At 39.7% G+C, this 19,344-nt stretch overlaps 1 protein-coding gene across 1 annotated transcript in view; it reads left to right on the top strand.

Annotated features, from left to right (window-relative positions):
- Positions 1–19,344, top strand: part of CNTN4 (contactin 4) — a 566,875-nt gene that overhangs the window by 353,772 nt on the left and 193,759 nt on the right. Inside the window, exon 6 of the mRNA XM_003785487.3 lies at positions 9,628–9,825. Coding sequence (XP_003785535.3) covers positions 9,628–9,825 — 198 coding nt within the window. The remainder of the gene's footprint in view (positions 1–9,627; positions 9,826–19,344) is intronic.

Genomic DNA, 19,344 nt, shown 5'->3' with positions numbered 1-19,344 from the left:
ATTTATATTTGTATAAAATGTAATACTCACATTAATTTATATTTGTATTCTCCAATACCATTCCCATGTCACCAAAAAGCATGCAACTAAGGGTCAGTGCCATTTAGCTGTTTGAGTGTCTGTGTCCTGAAGCAGGGGTGACAGGCTAAATTGCCTACAGAGTAATATAGGACTGCTATGCGGATGGCAGTAGGGCATGGTAGAGACTGCAGGAAACTGGACCCCGGGTGCCTGCGACTCAGTGCCCAGCCAGTGCCAAGCTCTGCCCGTTGTTTCCCTGATGGACTAAGGGCCTCATGTATCCAGATCTTTTAAAGCAATGTTTCTGCAGTGGTCTTCAGACCACCAGCATCAGTATCCCATGGAAACTTGTTAGAAGTTTCAAATACTTCTCTTCCTCCACTTAACCTCCTAAACAAGAATCTCTAAATGTGGAACCCAGGCTTCTGTGCTGTATCAAGCCCTTCCTGTGATTCTGAACCGCTTGCTATAGGGGGCATTGTGCGACACCACCCAGATTGCTCTTGAGGACTGATACTGGACAACTGTGTTTTAAGTTTCAAGAAAAGCTCCACATAAAGATGTTTCTTTGCTTTTCAGTGGTTTTTTTGTTATTCTTTAATTGACAAAATGATATACAGCATGAGGTTTCAAAATATGAATACATTGTGGAACGGCTACATCAAGCTAATGAACACATCCATTACCTCATGTACTTTTTTTTTCCTTTTATTAAGTCATATACACGTAGATCATGAGTACATTTATGCATATATGGGGTACAATGTGTTGATTTTTTTACACAATTTGGAGTGCTTACATCAAACTAATTAATATAACTTTCACCTCATTTACTTGATTATTGTGTTAAGACATTTATGTTCTATACTTAATAGATTTGACTTGTACCCTTGCAATATGTTCCATAGGTATGGTCCCGCCTTTTACCCTCCCTCTATCAAACCTCCCCCCTCCCCTCCCTTCCCACTCCATTTCTCTCCTTCATCCTGGGCTATAGTTGTGATCTATGTTACATAAGAAAGTGTGAGTAAATAGAAATTGGTTTTGTAAAAGTATGGAGTACATTGGATACTTTTTCTTCCATTCTTGAGATACTTTACTTAGGAGAACATGTTCCAGCTCCATCCATGTAAACGTAAAAGAGGTCAAGTCTCCATCTTTTTAAGGCTGCATAGTATTCCATGGTATACATATACCATAATTCATTAAGCCATTCATGGGTCGATGGGCACTTGGGCTTCTTTCATGACTTGGCAATTATGAATTGAGCTTCAATGACTAATCTGGTGCAAATATCTTTGTTGCAAAGTGATTTTTAGTCTTTTGGATATACTCCTAGTAGAAGAATTACAGGATCAAATGGAAGTTCTATTTTTAGATCCTTGAGTGTTCTCCAAACTTCTTTCCAAAAGGAATGTATTAGCTTGCATTCCCACCAGCAGTGCAGAAGTGTTCCCTTTACTCCACATCCACACCAACATCTTGAACAGAAGCTTCTCTGAAGAAGACAGGCACATGGTCTACAGGCACATGAAAAATGCTCATCATCCTTAATCATCAGAGAAATGCAAATCAAAACCATGTTGAGATACCATCTAACTCCAGTAAGAGTAGCCCACATTACAAAGTCCCAAAACTACAGATGTTGGCGTGGATACTTTTCTTTTATGCTGAAAACCTTTAAAATCTACTCTCAGCAAGTTTCAAAAATATAATACATTGTTATTAACAATTGTAGCCATATTGACAATAGATCTCTTGAACTTATGTGTCCTATGTAACTGAAATTTTATATTCTGTCACCAACTTTCCCCAACCTCCCTGCTCCCCAGCCCCTGGTAACCACCATTGTACTGTCTGTTTCTATGAGTTCAAATTGTTTTGATGCCACAGACGTGTGAGCTCTTGTAATATTTGTCTTTCTGTGCCTGGCTTACTTCACTTAGCACAATGTCCTCCACATTCAGCTGTGTTGCTGCGAATGACAGAATTTCATTCTTTTTTATAGCCAAGTACTATTCCATTGTGTATATATGCTGCATTTTCTTTCTCCATTCATCCAGTGACAGACACTTAGTTGGACCCGTATCTCGGCTATTGTGAGACCGCCGCAGGGAACGTGGGAGTGCAGCTATCTGTTTGACGCCCTGATTCCATTTCCTTTGGATTGTCACTGTTTTTAAAACATGGGGAAACTATAAAAGACACATACGCTTGTCAAGCTAAGTCTGTTCTATGAGCTGTCACTTGTCAGCCTCTACTCAAGAGTCGGAACTTGCTAACAAAAAGGATGCTTTTCTGTTTGAAAAAATATATATATGACTTCTCTTAGAGGATGCAGAGTTTACTGGCTACAGATGTAGGTAAGAGTTCTCAAACTTCACCACTGATACAGTTTGGAGAGCAAAGAAGAGCCAGAATCTCCTCCTGGCAATGGGGAGCGTATCCTGCAAGTGCAAAATTTAGTGGGAGTCTTTCCATTTACCTTTACTATTCATAGGAGTTTAATATACTATTCCATCACATGCTTGCATTTGGCTTGTGGTCCAAACAATGTTTTACACTGCTTTTGAGTTAAATTCCTTACCCCAGAAAAATGCCCAAATTTACCCCAGTAAAATAAAGGCAAGAAAACAGGAAGTAACATGCAAAAGGTGGGGGGGATTGTGAGCCATACTCGAGAGCAGCATTCAAGAGCAGCATGAGGGACTCGAAAATGCCCCTTTGGCCTTCACTTTCACACCTCCGTGGCCACGTGTGAACAAGTAAAAATATCCTTGAACAAAGTGGGGAGCCCCTTAGTCAGAGGCCTCATTTTTAGAAATGCCTGATACAAGTTTGGGTGAGATTTAGTGCCAGGCTTTATCTAATCCTTACCTCCTATGGTCACTATTTCACTTCTCCAAAGTCAGTACTGTGAAGATGGTTGGAAGGTTTGACTTGATGTGGCCACACAAATTGATTGGAGATGATCGCCTGAAGCACGGCATTGAGAATGATTCTGCGTCTGTGCCTGGCGGAGTCCACTATAAATGTCAGCCTTGGTGTAGAAGTGTAACTGCTGGTCCAAGTGACAGCTACATGTCATCCCTCCTCTCCTCAGCACTAATACATAATGAAAAGAGTCTGGACCACGGATGGTGCTGTGTGGCGCTGGAGACCTGCCTAAACCAAGTTCTCTGGGCACAGAGCATTCATTATAGGAGTCCTGACGTCTTCAGGCATGATTTCAATGACCTTGGCTGCAAAAGATGATTGCCATCATTATAGATGTTCTGTATTCATTCATCTGTCTTCTAATTTTAATAGAGATACAATATCGCTCCTATCTCCACCCCTTCAGATTCCAGCTCCTCTCAGATTCGTCCCTTTCACTCCTGTTTCCCAAAGCATTGTTCACTGGATGACAGCTCACCTAGGGCTTTGCATCCATCACTTGGTGTCATGGTACAATTAGTGACAGCCAGGGGCTTCCTCTCTCAGAAGCCAAAGTCTTCTCGAGACAGCTCACAAACCTTTCATACAACACACTCTGCACTCTCCTGCTACCTGTGTGTTGTATGTAATCACTAGTGCTAGTTAGTTCTTGAGGTTCCTGCAACTGATCTAGCTTTGGGGGAGGCTTTTTTAGTTTGCTCATAATTTATAACATTTATCAATCATAATGACTTGCCAATCCATTTACAAGAAGTTTTTTTTTTAATTAGAAAGAAAAAAGTGCCAAAAGAATCTTGTGTTCTGTTTCTTTTTATTTGTTTGTTTGTTTTGAAGCAGTCTCACTTTGGCACCCTCAGTAGAGTGCCACCATGGAGTCATAGCTCACAGCAACCTCCAACTCTTGGGCTTAAGCGATTCTCTTGCCTCAGCCTCCTGAGTAGCGGGGAGTACAAGCGCCTGCCACAACGCCCAGCTATTTTTAGAGACGGGGTCTCACTCTGGCTCAGGATAATCTTGTGTTCTGTTTTTTGACCTTGCCAAAAAACTAACTTTGTGATTCCTAGCAAGTTACTGCATTTCTTTTTCTTTTTCTTTTTTCTTTTTTTTTTTTTGGGGGGGGGGTTTAGCCAGGGCTGGGTTTGAACCCTCCACCTCCGGCATATGGGGCCAGCGCCCTCCTCCTTTGAGCCACAGGCGCCACCCACAAGTTACTGTGTTTCTTTGCATGTCCCTGTATTTTTCAAATGAGGATGTTGTATTTGATGACACATAGGGAGAATTTATAGAATGTTCATGCTGGAAGAGACTTAGATCATTTAATGCTACTCCCTCAAATTGCAGATAAGGAAAATTGACCTCTTCCAGCTCCTTGATAAAATCTTAGAGAAGCACTGAGCTTTCTAACAGAACCAGCTCTTCTGAATACTGAGGTTGCCTATTTCATCCCTGCCATTTATCAAATGAGTGATTGTGATCATGGTCTGTAACACTGAGGGGGTTGGAACAAAGATCCTTTCAGATTTAAAATTTTGAGGATTCACAAGAATGGAAGAAAAGTATCCAATGTACACAGCCCTATTATGAAACTAATTTATAGCTTTCATATGAAAGCGATAACCTACCCCTGAGATATGTATGACCCAGAACATAATAAAGCATAGTACAGCTCTAGGAAGAAATTGGTGCTAGAACGAGTTTGGCCGGCGCCTGTGGCTCAAGCAGCTAAGGCACCAGCCACATACACCTAGGGTGGCCGGTTCGAATCCCCAGCCCGGGCCTGCCAAACAACAATGATGGCTGCAACCAAAAAATAGCCAGGCGTTGTGGTGGGCGCCTGTAGTCCCAGCTGCTTGGGAGGCTGAGGCAGGAGACTCGCTTGAGCCCAGGAGTTGGAGGTTGCTGTGAGCTGTAATGCCATGGCACTCTGCCCAGGGGGACAGCTTGAGGCTCCGTGTAAAAAAAAAAAAAAAAGAACGAGTTAAGAGGATCCATCCCCAAAATTGCTTGATTGGTGTGTTCTTCAAAAAATGAAAAAATAACTGAACATCCTTTACAGTTGACCCAAAGATACGGAAGAAGGCACCAATTAAAGTTAATTTCCAACAGAGCTGGATGCTGCAAATCAGAAAACCATCTCTAGATCTTTCTACCTTAATGAATATCACATTATAATGAGTCTTAGTGTTTTCCAGTTGAGCATCAGAAGTCTCACCATCTATTTAATATATTGCATTCCAAGTATCTGTTTATTCAGTTGTTACAAATTGCCAATGGGACAGAAACTGTCTGTCACTTCCAGAGCAATTAAGTGTGTGAAAACTTATCAAAAGAAATCTGTCAAGTTTGAGTAAGTATAAATATTGCATGGAAGTCCCTAAGGAAATCAAACTGAGTGGGGTACTTCTTGCTCACTGCTGCAGCACATGAGAATTTATTTTGTTTTATTTACTTGGCTTTATTTTTCAGAATGCTGATAGCATTTCATGGAGCCCACTGGATTAATGTTTTGCTCTGATAAAAATAGATTTTAGTTCTTAGGGGAAATCTGAATTGTCTGGGAGTGATATAACAATACTAGCTCTTTACTTTTCAAATGTCAAGAGCTCTTACCGTTTTCTAGGTGGAGCGTTGGAATGGGAGCTTAGACTGAAGGACTCGAGGTTGTAGTCAGTCTGCTTGGCCACTTTCTGGTGCTCCAAACTTACTCTTTCAAGGCCTCAGAATTTTCAAATCTTTAAAATGAGGAAATAGGACAAGTGACCTAGTGGACACTTTTCAGCTTTCTTATGCTTTTTGCCTGCTCTGATATCTGCAGTATTAGTACATTAAATCCCTCCTGCTCTTTCCTGATTGCCCTGCACACATAAATAAAAGGACGATATTACAGGTGGTGATATTTGCTGTGAGAAAGTTAATACCTAGGCTAGAGATTGCCCCCTTGTCTTGGGAGCTCAGCCCTTAGCTCACTGTACACCAGCTAGAACTTTCCCCCTTATTGACAGAAGTCAGATGTTAAAACTGATGTTAGTTAGGATCCTTAATATGTTCTTTTGAGGATGTTTTTGGCAGCTATGGTTTGTGCCCCTTATTGCTACATGAAAAATGGTTATAGTGTTAAATTGTTACAACTTCAGAAATTTACAACTTTAATTCAACTTTTTGCTGATTTCTGTTATTCTATTTAATGGTACTTAATGTTTTTCCGCAAAACCAAAGTAATAGAGTTCACGATCATTATATTATACTTATTGCATCAGGGTTTCCCAAACTAGGTTTGGTGAGCTATTAATAGATGTTTCAAAAAAGCTGTGCATGAGTGGGCGGGGTGCAGGTGATGATGCTGATAATTCCAGATCAAGTAAATTTGGATGCTTTAACTCTCTCCCAGGAATTTCAAGGACCTCGACATGATAAAATCTCTTGCCAGTCTTAAAAGAAAAAAAAAATGTAAAAATCTCTTTAACTGTTTAATCCAGTGCTTCTCGAAATCATTTGACCATGTAGCCTGTTTGAATTTGGGGGTCGTGAAGCTCTAAAACAGGGAATTAATAACCAGGGACCACAGTTCAGGAATTGCTGCAGGACGCACTGAGGGTTGCTTGCATCTCCCACCAAAGCAGTAAGTTATGTAAATCACTGAGAGCAGTGAAGCCAAAGGAGGTAACTTATTTTGTTAATTGAATTTTTTTAATGTTCACTTTTATAAAAGATTAACCTGGTGAAGTGCAACCCAATAATACTAACATCTATGCAGCCATTTAGAGAATTCAGAGTGCTTTTCCATAAACAGATCCTCACCACACACCTGGATGCCATTAGAGTATCCAGTCTACTCAGCCCTACTATGAAACCAAGTTACGGCTTTCATATGAAAACTATAACCCAATTATAGCCCAAGAATATGCGGAAAGGGGATAGGGAGGGGGAAGGATAGGTGGAGGGAGGATAATTGGTGGGACCACACCTACGGTGCATCTTACATGGGTACATGTGAAATTTACTAAATGTAGAATACAAATGTCTTAACACAATAAGTAAGAAAATGCTGTGAAGCCTGTGTTAACCTGTTTGATGAAAATATTTCAAATTATATATAAAACCAGCCCATTGCACCCCACGATCGTATTAATGTACACAGCTATGATTTAATAAAAAATAATTAAAGAAAAGAAAAGAAAATTATCCTTTTTGTGTGTGTGTGAATTCAGAAGTTGAAGGTGAGAGTCTAAATGGCTTCCCGTACATAACACAGGTGTGGACTTTAGTTTTCTTGTATCCTATTGTTTTCCCATCCACTAGAAAAATAACAAAGCAGATGCCTTTTTTCCTCATCCCCCTTTCTCTTTGCTAAATGAGCCTCCTCAAAGCCTCACAACCACTAGTCACTAGCAACAGTCCTCAAAAGTTATTCAGGGAAAAGAAATAGAGTTCCCTGTATTTTATTACAATTCTCCTTGGAGAGAGGTATGGGTTGATTAATATGGTGCTGGTAAATTACTTTCTAACATCTACCCTGTGACTTTGGAGATGCTAATTTGTACTTAAAACTCTCTTATAACTAATTAGGGGATAGGCAGTGTTCTTCTCACTGTGCATAGGAGAAAATTGAGGTGCTGAGAGATTGCTGGTTTTGCCTGAAACTCACTTACTGAGTAAGGAAGAAGTACGTCATCTGCAGTGCTGATTGTTAAAATCTCCTGCTTTTATTGGGCGCCTGCTATACAGGGTTGTACTTCTTCATGACCTATTCTATGGGTTTTTCCTTCTCTAGGTTACAGTTTCTTGAGAGAATAACTGGCTTGCTGGGAAGCACTTGCTTATTTACACTGAATATCCTCTTGACATCAGCATGGGGTTACTTCTAATTACATGCACATTTGTAAATAAAATGATGAGCTATTCTCATCTAATCATAATTATATCTCTCAAAAATAAAGCATGTGGAAATGTTATAATCCAGTGATAAAGGGAAGGCAATCTGCATGACCCTCCTTTGTATGTAAACAGCAGATTATTAAGGCAGAATATGTTTCCTGTGGCACATTTAGTGGCGGAGGTCAAGTACAATTGGGACTTGTTGAACGATTAAACAATAAGACGTCTTTTATAGCAATTAGTGTTCTCTATACAAAGCTAAAGTGACCTGCCTGCCATTTTCCAAGGACACTTCATGCATTTAGACCAGGTGTCCTCAAACTATGGCCTGCAGGCCACATGCAGCCCACTGAGGACATTTATCCAGCCCGCCGGGTGTTGGGGTGTTTTGCCGCCGCTGCCTGTCCTGCTTAGCAGCTGACTTGTCCTGGGGCCCGCAGTCTGGCCCTCCAACGGTCTGAGGGACAGTGAACTGGCCCTTTGTTTAAAAAGTTTAAGGACCCCTGATAGACTTTAGCCCAGGATCATATTAAAGAGTGACACAAAATAACTCGGCCAACAAGTTCTGAAACAGGGCAGGGGCAGGGTGGGGGGCTCCCTTTGCATCTAATTAATCTCTCGTGCTCCCAACAACAAGTAATTTTTGAAGACATGTTGCCTAGTCAGTGCTAATATATCATCATTTGCCCAGCTTTGGACACATCTAGAGACCACACTTTAAAGAGAGGAGTAATGGAATACCTGACGCTAAAGAAGTTCGATTTCCTTAGAGCACAGTAGTTCAATGCTGCAAATCATGTAAAGTCACTGTCATTCAGGCTTTCTCTCTGCCACTGAAAGCATGGGCTCATGTGTTCATTCACAAAACCTTTAGCTAACTTTTTATGAAAAACTAGAACTTTTCCGAAGGAATATTTTCAGGTATAGCTGCCTAGTCCATTCATCCCATCGCCGTTCTGGAATGAGTGCGTATTTTTGAAAGGCTGCAGTTTGATCACTGTTTCATATTAATTCCTTTACTGATAAAATAATTTTCACCTAATTTGAAAAAGACAGATGTACGTTTATGGAATCAATCCACTTGTCAGTCACTGTTTGCTGTGGTCTTAAACCATCATCTCACTAAAATGATGGCAGAATGTTCAGCCTTAGAAAGAAGAGAGTGAGGATTTGAGTTGACGGTAGGAGATGTTAGGAGAATACTGCGCTGAAACTCAGGAATTATTCTTCCTTTAACGGGGCTAAGAGTTTAGGTTAAACTCTTCTGCGTCAGAGTTTCTCAGTTAAAGGAAAACTATCAAATGTACTTGGGAACAAGAAAGAGCTATGCAGATACATGGTATTATGATACACTGTAATGATTATTATACATAAAAGGAGAAGCATGATCTAAATAGTTTCCAGGATGGCTTTTGGCATTACTATATCAAGATTATAGACTCCTTGAATTGTAATTTGGACATTAGCTTAGCATGTGTTGAATGGTGCTTGGCCATGCTTAGCAAACTATAAATACAAATCCCCTTGACTTAAAAGGGTCGGGCCTCTTTTAATCAACTATCAGATCAATCCAGATCTTCTAATTCTCTAGAAATAAAACCTTACTGATTAACAGTGGGAAGACCAGGAAAATGCATTACGGGGACTGTGATTATTTCCTATTTATATTTCGAGAGCTGAAAAAGAATGATGAAACAACAGCATGAATCTGTAGCTCAACCCTTTCTTTCGTGAATACTGCTGCGTTATGGGACTGAAAGACATATTCGTAATGGAGATTCTTTTTACTTTCAGAGCTGAGCTATGCATGGATCTTCAATGAATACCCTTCCTATCAGGACAATCGCCGCTTCGTTTCTCAAGAAACTGGGAACCTGTACATTGCCAAAGTAGAAAAATCAGATGTTGGGAATTATACCTGTGTGGTCACCAACACTGTCACAAACCACAAGGTCCTAGGACCACCCACGCCCCTAATACTGAGAAATGATGGTGAGTTTTCTATGTAATTTTGTTAATTTGTTTTTTTTGTGACCACAAGCTTAGTGTGGAAAGATGTTATGTTAATGGCACACAAAGCTTGATTTTCTAAATTAGATTTCAGAAAAATTTAATGCTTTCTAGGTTTTGTGACCGTATTTTCTCCACTTGTGTAAGAAATAAGCCTGTGAATCCATTTTGGAAAACTAATTAGAAATCTTAATTGCTAATCTCAGTAAGAGTGGAATGTGGATTTAGGTAAACGTAAATAAAAAAGGAATTTACTTGTTTCTCTCCCACGCAGAATGAAGTGAAAGGTTGAACAATTTTATTCATTAAATGCAGACTAGGAGGCTCGTGTGAGACAGAAGTTTTAATTACTCACCCTACTGTGAGACTATATCAAGAAAATATGTGAATTTCACCTTACTCATCTAAATGACTTAACAATATTCAGCAAATCACCGTGTGCTTTTTGTTTCTTTGTTTTTGTTTTTGACACAGAGACTCAAGCTGTCACCCTGGGTAGAGCACTGTGGCATCACAGCTCACAGCAACCTCCAACTCTTGGGGTGAAATGATTCTCTTGCCTCAGCCTCCCAAGTAGCTGCTGTTTCCTCCACAACACCCAGCTATATTTTGGTTATAGTTGTCATTGTTGTTTGGCGGGCCTGGGCTGGATTTGAACCTACCAGCTCCGGTGTATGTGTCTGGTGCCCTAGCTGCTTGAATTATAGGTGCCAAGACTCCATGTGCTTTTTAAACGTACTATTGTATGCCAAACTCTAGGAGTTCCATGTTTTTGCCTACCATGGATTTTTATACATGTGTATGTTCTTACCTCCAACTGAAAAGCTCCCACTTGGATAACTGATGCTGCTCCTTCCGGTTTCTTCAAAGATAAACACTTTTTGGCCAAGTGAGGTGGCTCATGCCTGTAATCTAGCAGTTGGGGAGGCTGAAACAGGAGGATTGCTTGAGCTCAGTAGTTCAAAACCAGCCTGAACAAGAGTGAGGCTCTGTCTCTACTAAAAATAGGAAAACTAACCAAGTACAATGGTGGGCCCCTCTAGTCCCAGCTATTGGGGAGCCTGGGCTAAATTATCACTTGAGCCCAAGACTTTGAGGTTGCTGTGAGCTATGACACTACAGCCTGGGGCAACAGAGTGAGACTGTCTAAATAAATAAATAAAAGAGTGCTTAGCTACTATGTGGAAAATGGACTTTCCACAAGCAACATTGGAAACTGGAAGTGTAACCAGACTACTTATGCAGTAATTTAGTTGGAAAGTGACAGTGGCTTGAACTAGGGAGTGACTGCAGAGGGAGACAAATGGATTCAGGATGTAGTTTGCAGTTAAGGCTGCCAGGACTTGCTGACGTGTTGGTTGTGGGAGGTAGGGGAGAGAAAATCAAGGATGACATATAGGTTTCTAGCACAACCACCAAGTGTATGAGAATTTCATTTCTGAAATGGTTTTACTGAACAAGTTTGCAAGGGAACAATCAAAAATATCATTTTAGTCATGACCTGTAAAGCCCAGTATGTAACTTTTCCATTGGCAATGGAAAGAATTACTTGGTTTGTGTTTTTTTCATCCATTTCTCTGCTATAATATTCATCCGTTGTATTCGTGTTCACTTGTCAGCTTCCCTTCCCCACCATGTTCACATTATGATCAAAGAAAGATCATAGTTTTCATCCAACTTTGTATTAGTCCCCAGCAAAATGCTTGCCACGTGGCAAATGTTGAATTAATACATTAGATTAAGCTGCATTATGTTAAATAAAACTGAAAACTTATTTTAGTTTAGAGAGAAAATTAGCAAGGTATCAATCAGTTCTGTCAAAAGCTATCATTGTTATGTCTCCTGGTCTACACATGAAGAAGCTTTCAAAAAATAATACTCCAGTGGCATTTTATAAGAAATTATTTAAAAATACAGCTGCTCTAGCCTCTACCCAAAATGCACATATGCCAAAATATTTGTTTAGTGCCATTATCTGTTTTGGTGCATGAAGTCATGGGTGCAGTGCCCTAGTGACCTCGATGTGCTACCACGTAGCTGAGGACAGATACCACGCAGAACTGCTGCTCCACAAAGATGGAACAGAGAGCTCTCCCATCATCAGGGACACTTCAAGTTGGCGACAACGCCGCCTTTTGCTTGGCTGTTCAATTTATCTCGCCTTGTCTAGTGTACCTTAACAGATATAATGAATGTTTTTTATTAGAATATTTTATCCAGAAATTAGCAGACTGAAGATCTCATTCTTCAGCCATGAATCCCCACTCATTTAATTTCCGTGAGAGCTGCACGGTGGAGATTTGTAGTATCTTTCCCTTTTAAGGCTAGAGCACATAAAATGGATCCTAGAACTAGATGACTAAGCCCAGGAAAGTCTTTCCTGGAGGTGAGACAAAGGGAAAATGTAGAATCAAGAAAAGATTGCAAAATAAAGATGACACTCTTGTCAAAATCTATTCTGTCAGGATAAACAAAATGAAATTACTGTTGTGCAAATTCTGGTATTAGAGACTCCTTTAGACTGGTAAGTGCCAGGCAGGTAGAGAATTTGTACATTCTGGTCATTGACGTGCACTCAGAATTTCACCTCTGCCTTTTGCTTCAGCATGTGGATGCACAAGACAAAGCGGTCTGAAGCGGAATTGAACTAATTTCCACCCTAGTCATTTCCCTTGCTAAGAGCAGATGTAGCTTAGCAAACTAGATTACCCCAATATATATTTGGAGTTCCAGCTAAGCAGTGCTGGACTATGATTCACTGTTTCCAGCCACCAAAAAGGTCACAGTGAGTCGTGAACAGTGAACAGGAAACTTTGGCTGAGAACAGGTCCTGATAGGTGTCAGGTATGACGTGTCTGTCCCATGTCTGGCCCACTGGTCATATTTACCACTTGCCCCCAGTACGGTAGAGTTTGGCAAGACCTTGGTGCTCCGTGTTCCCTTTTCCCAGCTCTTCATGTGGCTCACTCCTTCCTGCATCTCGTATCATGACTCAAACGTGGGGCCGAGGGGAAGGAACTGGGCTGTCCAGGTGGAACAGAGCCCCACCACTTATTAGCTTGTGACTCTGGATGTGTCCCTTTAACACCCCTATGCTCTGATGCCTCATCAGGAAAATGAGGCAAATAGTCTCCACCTCAGAGAATTGTTTTGAGTGTTAAATTACATATAAAGTGTGTTGAAATTGTATAATATTGACAACTTTTTTACCTAAGATACGCTTAACAAATTATATTTTTGTAAGACAGCTTATAATAGTACACAGATAGTATTATCCTTGTTTTTTAAAAAAATATGTGTGGGTAAATAGCAAAGAAACGTGGAATAGTACTCTCTAGAATGCCTGATAGATGTTAAAATTTAAGTTGTTTGACAGGAAAAAAAAATTCAAATTTTCGGCTTCTCTGTAGTTTCTCACTTTTCTGCAATGATGATAGATTTTTCAGATGTTTCAAACATTGGTAGAGGAGTGATACTCAAATTATTGGACCTAGAGGGCACTTTTGAGATCACCCAACTTTATCTCTTTATTTTTTAGAAAAGAAGGGAACGGAGCAGACCAGAGAAGTAGGGCAAGAAAGACAGCGTCAGGGAAGATTCTTAGACACCTCCTCCCAAGCCATTTAGCAGAAGTTCAGAAAAGGCTGTTTGGGCCTATAGATTTACATACTTACTTTGTTTCTTTTTCTTTATGATTTTTAAAGACTGTGTTTGGGGACTTCTTCCAAATAACTGTGCTATTCATTTATCACCTTAAGGAAGTATAAAATTGAGAGATGTTAGAGAAATGTGAGAGAATTTTAAATCAGAAATTACAATTACTGATCTAAATATTCTAAAATCTACTTTAAAAATGGATATAACTTGTTATATGCAAAAGGGGCCCTGTTGTGTAGGTGCCGTAAAAGGAAAAGATTTTCTTTGGGAAAAGTACATCATGTTTATTATCACTGCAAGTACTAAAGTGAGTCCATTGATCAGTATTAGCCCAATTTATGGTTATTAACAATGATGAACTGTTTCTAGTGTGTGCTTTCTACAGAGATCAGAAAGAACTGTTCCTAAATTTCTATAAACAAAGGTAACAGACCACCCATATAGCATTACTACTAAAGAAGTAATCGCCTTATATGATAAATTCTTCTGCTGTTAGGTACTACCGCCAACTCTCTTTATAACGCTTAAAGAGGCAAAGAATTAACAGAGATTACGACAGTCTTAATGTTTGTTATGGTATTTATGAACATCACATACATAGGTACATAACTGAGCATGAATAAAATCATTGTTTAGCTTTTGCCTTTTTACTATGTTTTCTTGAGACTGGCTGGAGATTGGTTTGGCCATTCTTTATTTTGCTTGTTAGAACCAAGATGAATGTTAAGAAGTTTACAGCTTGTATCTGTCTGATGAGCCCATGCTGTACACACTGATTGTTAAATAATTTTGAATATTATCTATATCTAAGAGATGCTATAAGACCAGAAAGAATGGGATTCCCACTATCTTAGAGTTTCAAATTCTCTCTCTGTTCTTTCTCTTTCCCTTTCTCTCCTCTCTTTCCATCTTTATACTGGTAAGCATATAACGTTGGAGGCATATATGTATATATACACTAGCCATGTTGTCTTTTGAGGTTAAAATGCAAATTTCACTTTTCTAAATGTTCATTATACTTTAAGATAGAAATTATTTAAAATTTATATTTATGGGCTCGGTGCCCATAGCTCAGTGAGTAGAGCACCTGTCACATACACTGAGGCTGGCAGGTTTCAGCCTGGCCCGGGCCTGCTAAACACAATAACAACTGTAATCAAAAAATAGCCGGGTATTGTGGCAGGTGCCTGTAGTCCCACCTACTCAGGAGGCTGAGGCAAGAGAATCGCTTAAGCCCAAGAGTTTGAGGTTGCTGTGAGCTGTGATACCACAGCACGCTACCAAGGGCAACATAGTGAGACTCTCAAAAAAAAATTATATTTATGTTCTCAAATATAATTTATATAATTGACCATGTTTTCCTAAGTCCTGACCTATTTTCCCCAGCCTAATTTTATTTAGCCATGAAAACACTGAATAAGGTCTGCCTTGAAGTATTTTATCTTCTCACGATTAGCTTTAACCTAATGGAAAAGTGCTTTGATGACCCCTGCACCTTGCAGTTTCAGAACAGTCTGAGGTGAGGCAGAAATACATGTGTCGATTAAAAGTCCAGAGAAAAGGTGGTGCGAGCCTATGGGATAGCCCCAGACCTATCTCCAACTCTCACAAGAAAAAGCAAACCATTTCTTTGTTCCTTAATTGCCTCAGCTATAAAAATGAATTATTGATATTAAATTATATCTAAAGTCCCTTTGTGGATGTCTTCTAGGATTCTAGTCGTAGCACTGTAGCTTACTTTCCTCCAATTTCAGTGTTTCCACATGCCAGATAATATCAAACTCTGCCTGCATTGGATAGGACTTCTTCCCAATGCTAACTACCAATCCTAGCAGAAACTCTTTCAGGCCACAGCAGACCTTTTCATGGGCCTCCACCTCTCTGACCATTTAGCCTCCAAGTGGCCCAGAAGACTATCTTCCCCTCAAAGTTCCAAATTTAAGGCCAAAGAAACCCTTAAAAATGGAAAGGAGAAACCTAGAACATTCTGGAATATTCCGATGCACTACCACGTATCCTCCAGTATGATCCTGCAACTGTTCAAAATAAACTTTCTCAATATTGCCCCAAACTGCATTAGATCCTTACGTGGGGATTAACAGCCACTGTTTGTCTTCATGAATAGATCAGCTTTATTTGTGGTCCACTTCATTAACCCCGTGGTCTGATCAAAAACCCAGTCATTAAGAGAATCGCTTTCAGATTGTGGACTTGATCTACGACCTTCTGTTGATGACCTAGCATTTAGATAAGCAACAAGTACAGATATGCCCTCCACTTAGACGTAATTTTATGTTTTTTAAGATCTAAAGTTTATAGCAAAAACACTGGGCTTTTCTGTACTCTCACTTCTAATTGCAACTTTTGTGTGGCTTTGTCACAGCAATCGTGGCTTGTTTTTCATTCCCTAACAGCATCATAGTCAAGGATCTGTGGGTGTAAAACATGTTTTATGAGCAGAAATCTAAATGACTGAAGGATGTGAGATATTTTGCTAAACTGCCATTGCTAATCGGATTTAATAGCGTCTTAATGGCTCTGGATATTTTGAAGGTTCGACAAGCTTAGCAACTTGGCTCTCAGCCCTAGACCTCTAGCACTGCCAATTCCATTTCAGGTCCATAGGGGCCAAAGGTCTTGGATGGTCATCTGGCTAGCCACTTAGGAAGTGTCTGTTAAGAGCCCATTGTGTGTGTTACGCTATGAATAGAAAGCGTGATTTCAGTCCCCAGAAACCTACAGCCTTAGAGAACTCCAAATTAGTGAAGGGTAAGATTTCTTTTTTCACTGGAGTTGTTGAGTTGAGTTCCAAATAATACGTTTATGGTAGAGGGATTGGAAATGAAAGACGAAAGTAGAGGTGTTTAACCTAGAATAGAGTTGACACGGGACGTTCTTTTGATCATGCATTTAACTTACAAATATTCACTGAGTGTGTATTGTATACTTGCCACTAGCGATGCAGAAATCTTTCTCTACCCTCACAGAGTATAGTCTGGTTGAGAAGCCCAATTGCATGCACTCTGAAGTGAGACTGGGGCCATACTGGGGTGAGAATAGAGAATTAAAGCTGATTCAGGGAAGTTTCCACTGGGGTAGGAACTACTGTGGGATGGTAAAGGGTACAATGAAATTACATATATAATCACAGTTTGAGGATAAAGAAAACTGGTCAGGTCTCAGGAATAAGTCCAAACTCCTGTGAAGAGTTAGACAGCCAATTCAAATTGGACAACCAATTAAAAAAAAAAAAAAAAGAATTCTATGCAGTGGGTACAGTATAAGTCAGGAATTGGCAAACTCCCTCCCACAGGCCAAGTCTTGCCCATGGACTATTTCTGTAAAAAAAGTTCAAAATTTTCCCTAGAGAAATGTTGCGTAGTCTTGATTACTTCTTATTCTATCATTATTGTTGCTATTATACATAATATCTTATTTTTAATCACATCCTCTAGTTATTGCTAATGTACAGAAATTCTGTTTTTTCTTTTTTCTTTTCTTTTCTTTTTCTTTTTTTTTTTTTTTTGAGTCTTGCTTTGTAGAGTGCTGTGGAATCATAGCTTATAGCAACCTCAAACTCTTAGGCTCAACTGATCCTCTTGCTTCAGCCTCCTGACTAGCTAGAACTACAGGCACCTGCCACAATGCCTGGCTGTTTTAAGAGCTGGGATCTTTCTTTAGCTCAGGCTGGTCTTGAACTCCTAAGCTAAAGTAATCTGCTGGCCTTGGCCTCCCAGAGTACCAGGGTTACCAGCATCAGGTGTGAGCCACCACACCTGACGGATTGCTAGTATTCATATAAGTGATTCAGTATCTGGGAAGCTTGATGAAATTTCTTGTTAGTTCTAATAGTTATTCTGTTGGTTCTATTGATTCTCTAAAACTTTGCTATCTTCTATATTTCCTCTAAGCTAGGGATCAGCTAACCTGGGTTTATGTTTCTGTCACCTGTTCTTGGTAATAAAGTTTTATTGGCTCACAGACACTCATTTTTTTTTTTTTTTTTTTACCTTTTGTCTAGAGTTGCTTTCCAGATATAGTGGCAGAGTTGAATAATAACAGAAAACATATTGCTCAAAAAGTCAGAATAAAATCCTCACTATCTGGCCTTTCATGGGAAAACTTTGTTGATTCCCAACAACATGATGATATCTTTAAGTATGTAAAGACTGTTAATTAAAAGATTTGATCTTTGTTGCTCCCGAGATTTCAACTAGACCAACACATACAGAGAGAGAAAGAATGTTTAGTTCAACATGATATAAAGAACATTTTAGCAGGATGCATACCAGAATACTTTCTCAGAGGAAGGTAGAAGTTGGCTTAACAGATGACCTTATAATTAATTGCTCAAGTTAGAAACTATTAGCAAATTAATTGAGGAATTCAGATAAACCAGCCACTGTTCCAGGTGAACAAAAATATATGATTACTCAGCCTTTACAGGAGACACTCTTCTGGGAAAAGGTTGTATCTGCATTTTAATTATTAAAAAGGAGAGAAAGAGATCCAGATTTGATTGAAGTCAAATGACATGGTTTGTTTACATCTCTCACAGGTTTCTGAGGTCACCTGAAAACTCCAAGAGGTATTATGTAACCTCAAGTTCCCTTTGAATAGCCAGGAGGTTCTTGTTTGGACAGTTGTTGCCCCAAACTCAGTGAGAATTCACTACTGGAAATGGCAGCAGTAGAAAAGATTGCTTGGAACAGTCTCCTAGAGTTCATTGTCTCCTGCAGCCCAGGAAAATGTACCTCTTTTTTAAAAGGGAAAAATGGAAGAAAAAAATACGAATAAGAAATTTTCAAAGGGAGAAAATGGTAAACTCAGACAAGGGGAATTTGTATGACTGATTAGATATTTCCCAATATTTTTAGACTAATGGAACACACATGATCTGACTTGTTTCTCAAGAAAGCCAGTGTGGGAAATTCTCATGAAGTAACTTTTGCAACTTTTTTTCAGTAGAGAAAAATGCATCCTGCTCTGTAGAAGTTGGTAAATATCCCTTCTGTGGTTTCATTTAGCAAGCACAGATTCCAGCTAAGGCAAGTGTTGGCAACTCTGCAAACTGGCTGCCTCCTGCCAACACGGTGCCCTTGCAAATTGTACTTAAACAAGGATGTTGTCTGGCTGATTTCTCTTTCATAGTCTAAAAACTGCCAATTGTTTCGTTAAATATATGTTCCTAGAGACATCAGCATCAATCTTAATAATTGCCCAGATTTTGAAAGGGAGACGATTCCCGTAAGGGCATGTACTGAATACAGGCTCCCGATGGACCTTGCGCAGGTGGGACTCCATTACCAGCGCTCTCCTTTTTAGCCCACAGTATAAGCTTACTAATGTTAGATGGAACTTGTTGCTTTTGCTCATAGCAAGAAATGAAGTTCTCAAAGTGTGTTCTCCAGAACAGCATCAGCATCACCTCTTAGAAATGCAAATTCAGCTGGTCCAGTGGCTCTCACATATAATCCTAGCACTCTAGGAGGCCCAGGCAGGTGGATTGCTTGAGCTCAGGAGTGCAAGACCAGCCAGAGCAAGAGTGAGACTTCATCTCTACTAAAAATAAGAAAATTTTTCAGGGAGTCATGGCAGGTGCCTATAGTCCCAACTAGTCAGGAGACTGGGGCAAGGGCCTCACTTGAGCCCAAGAGTTTGAAGTTGCTATGAGTTCTGACACCAAGGTATTCTAGTCTGGGCAACAGAGTGAGGCTCTGTCTCAAAAAAAAAAAGAAAAGAAAAGAAAAGAAATGCAAATTCTTAGGCACCATCTCAACTTAAGAAACTTAAGCCCTCCCACTAAAGTTAAGATGAAAGAGAAAATTTTGAAAGCAGTTAGAC

The sequence above is a fragment of the Otolemur garnettii genome, unplaced genomic scaffold (assembly GCF_000181295.1).
Source record: "Otolemur garnettii isolate 467f Iridium unplaced genomic scaffold, OtoGar3 scaffold00015, whole genome shotgun sequence".
NCBI lineage: Eukaryota > Metazoa > Chordata > Mammalia > Primates > Galagidae > Otolemur > Otolemur garnettii.
This window is presented reverse-complemented; position numbering and strand designations above follow the sequence as displayed.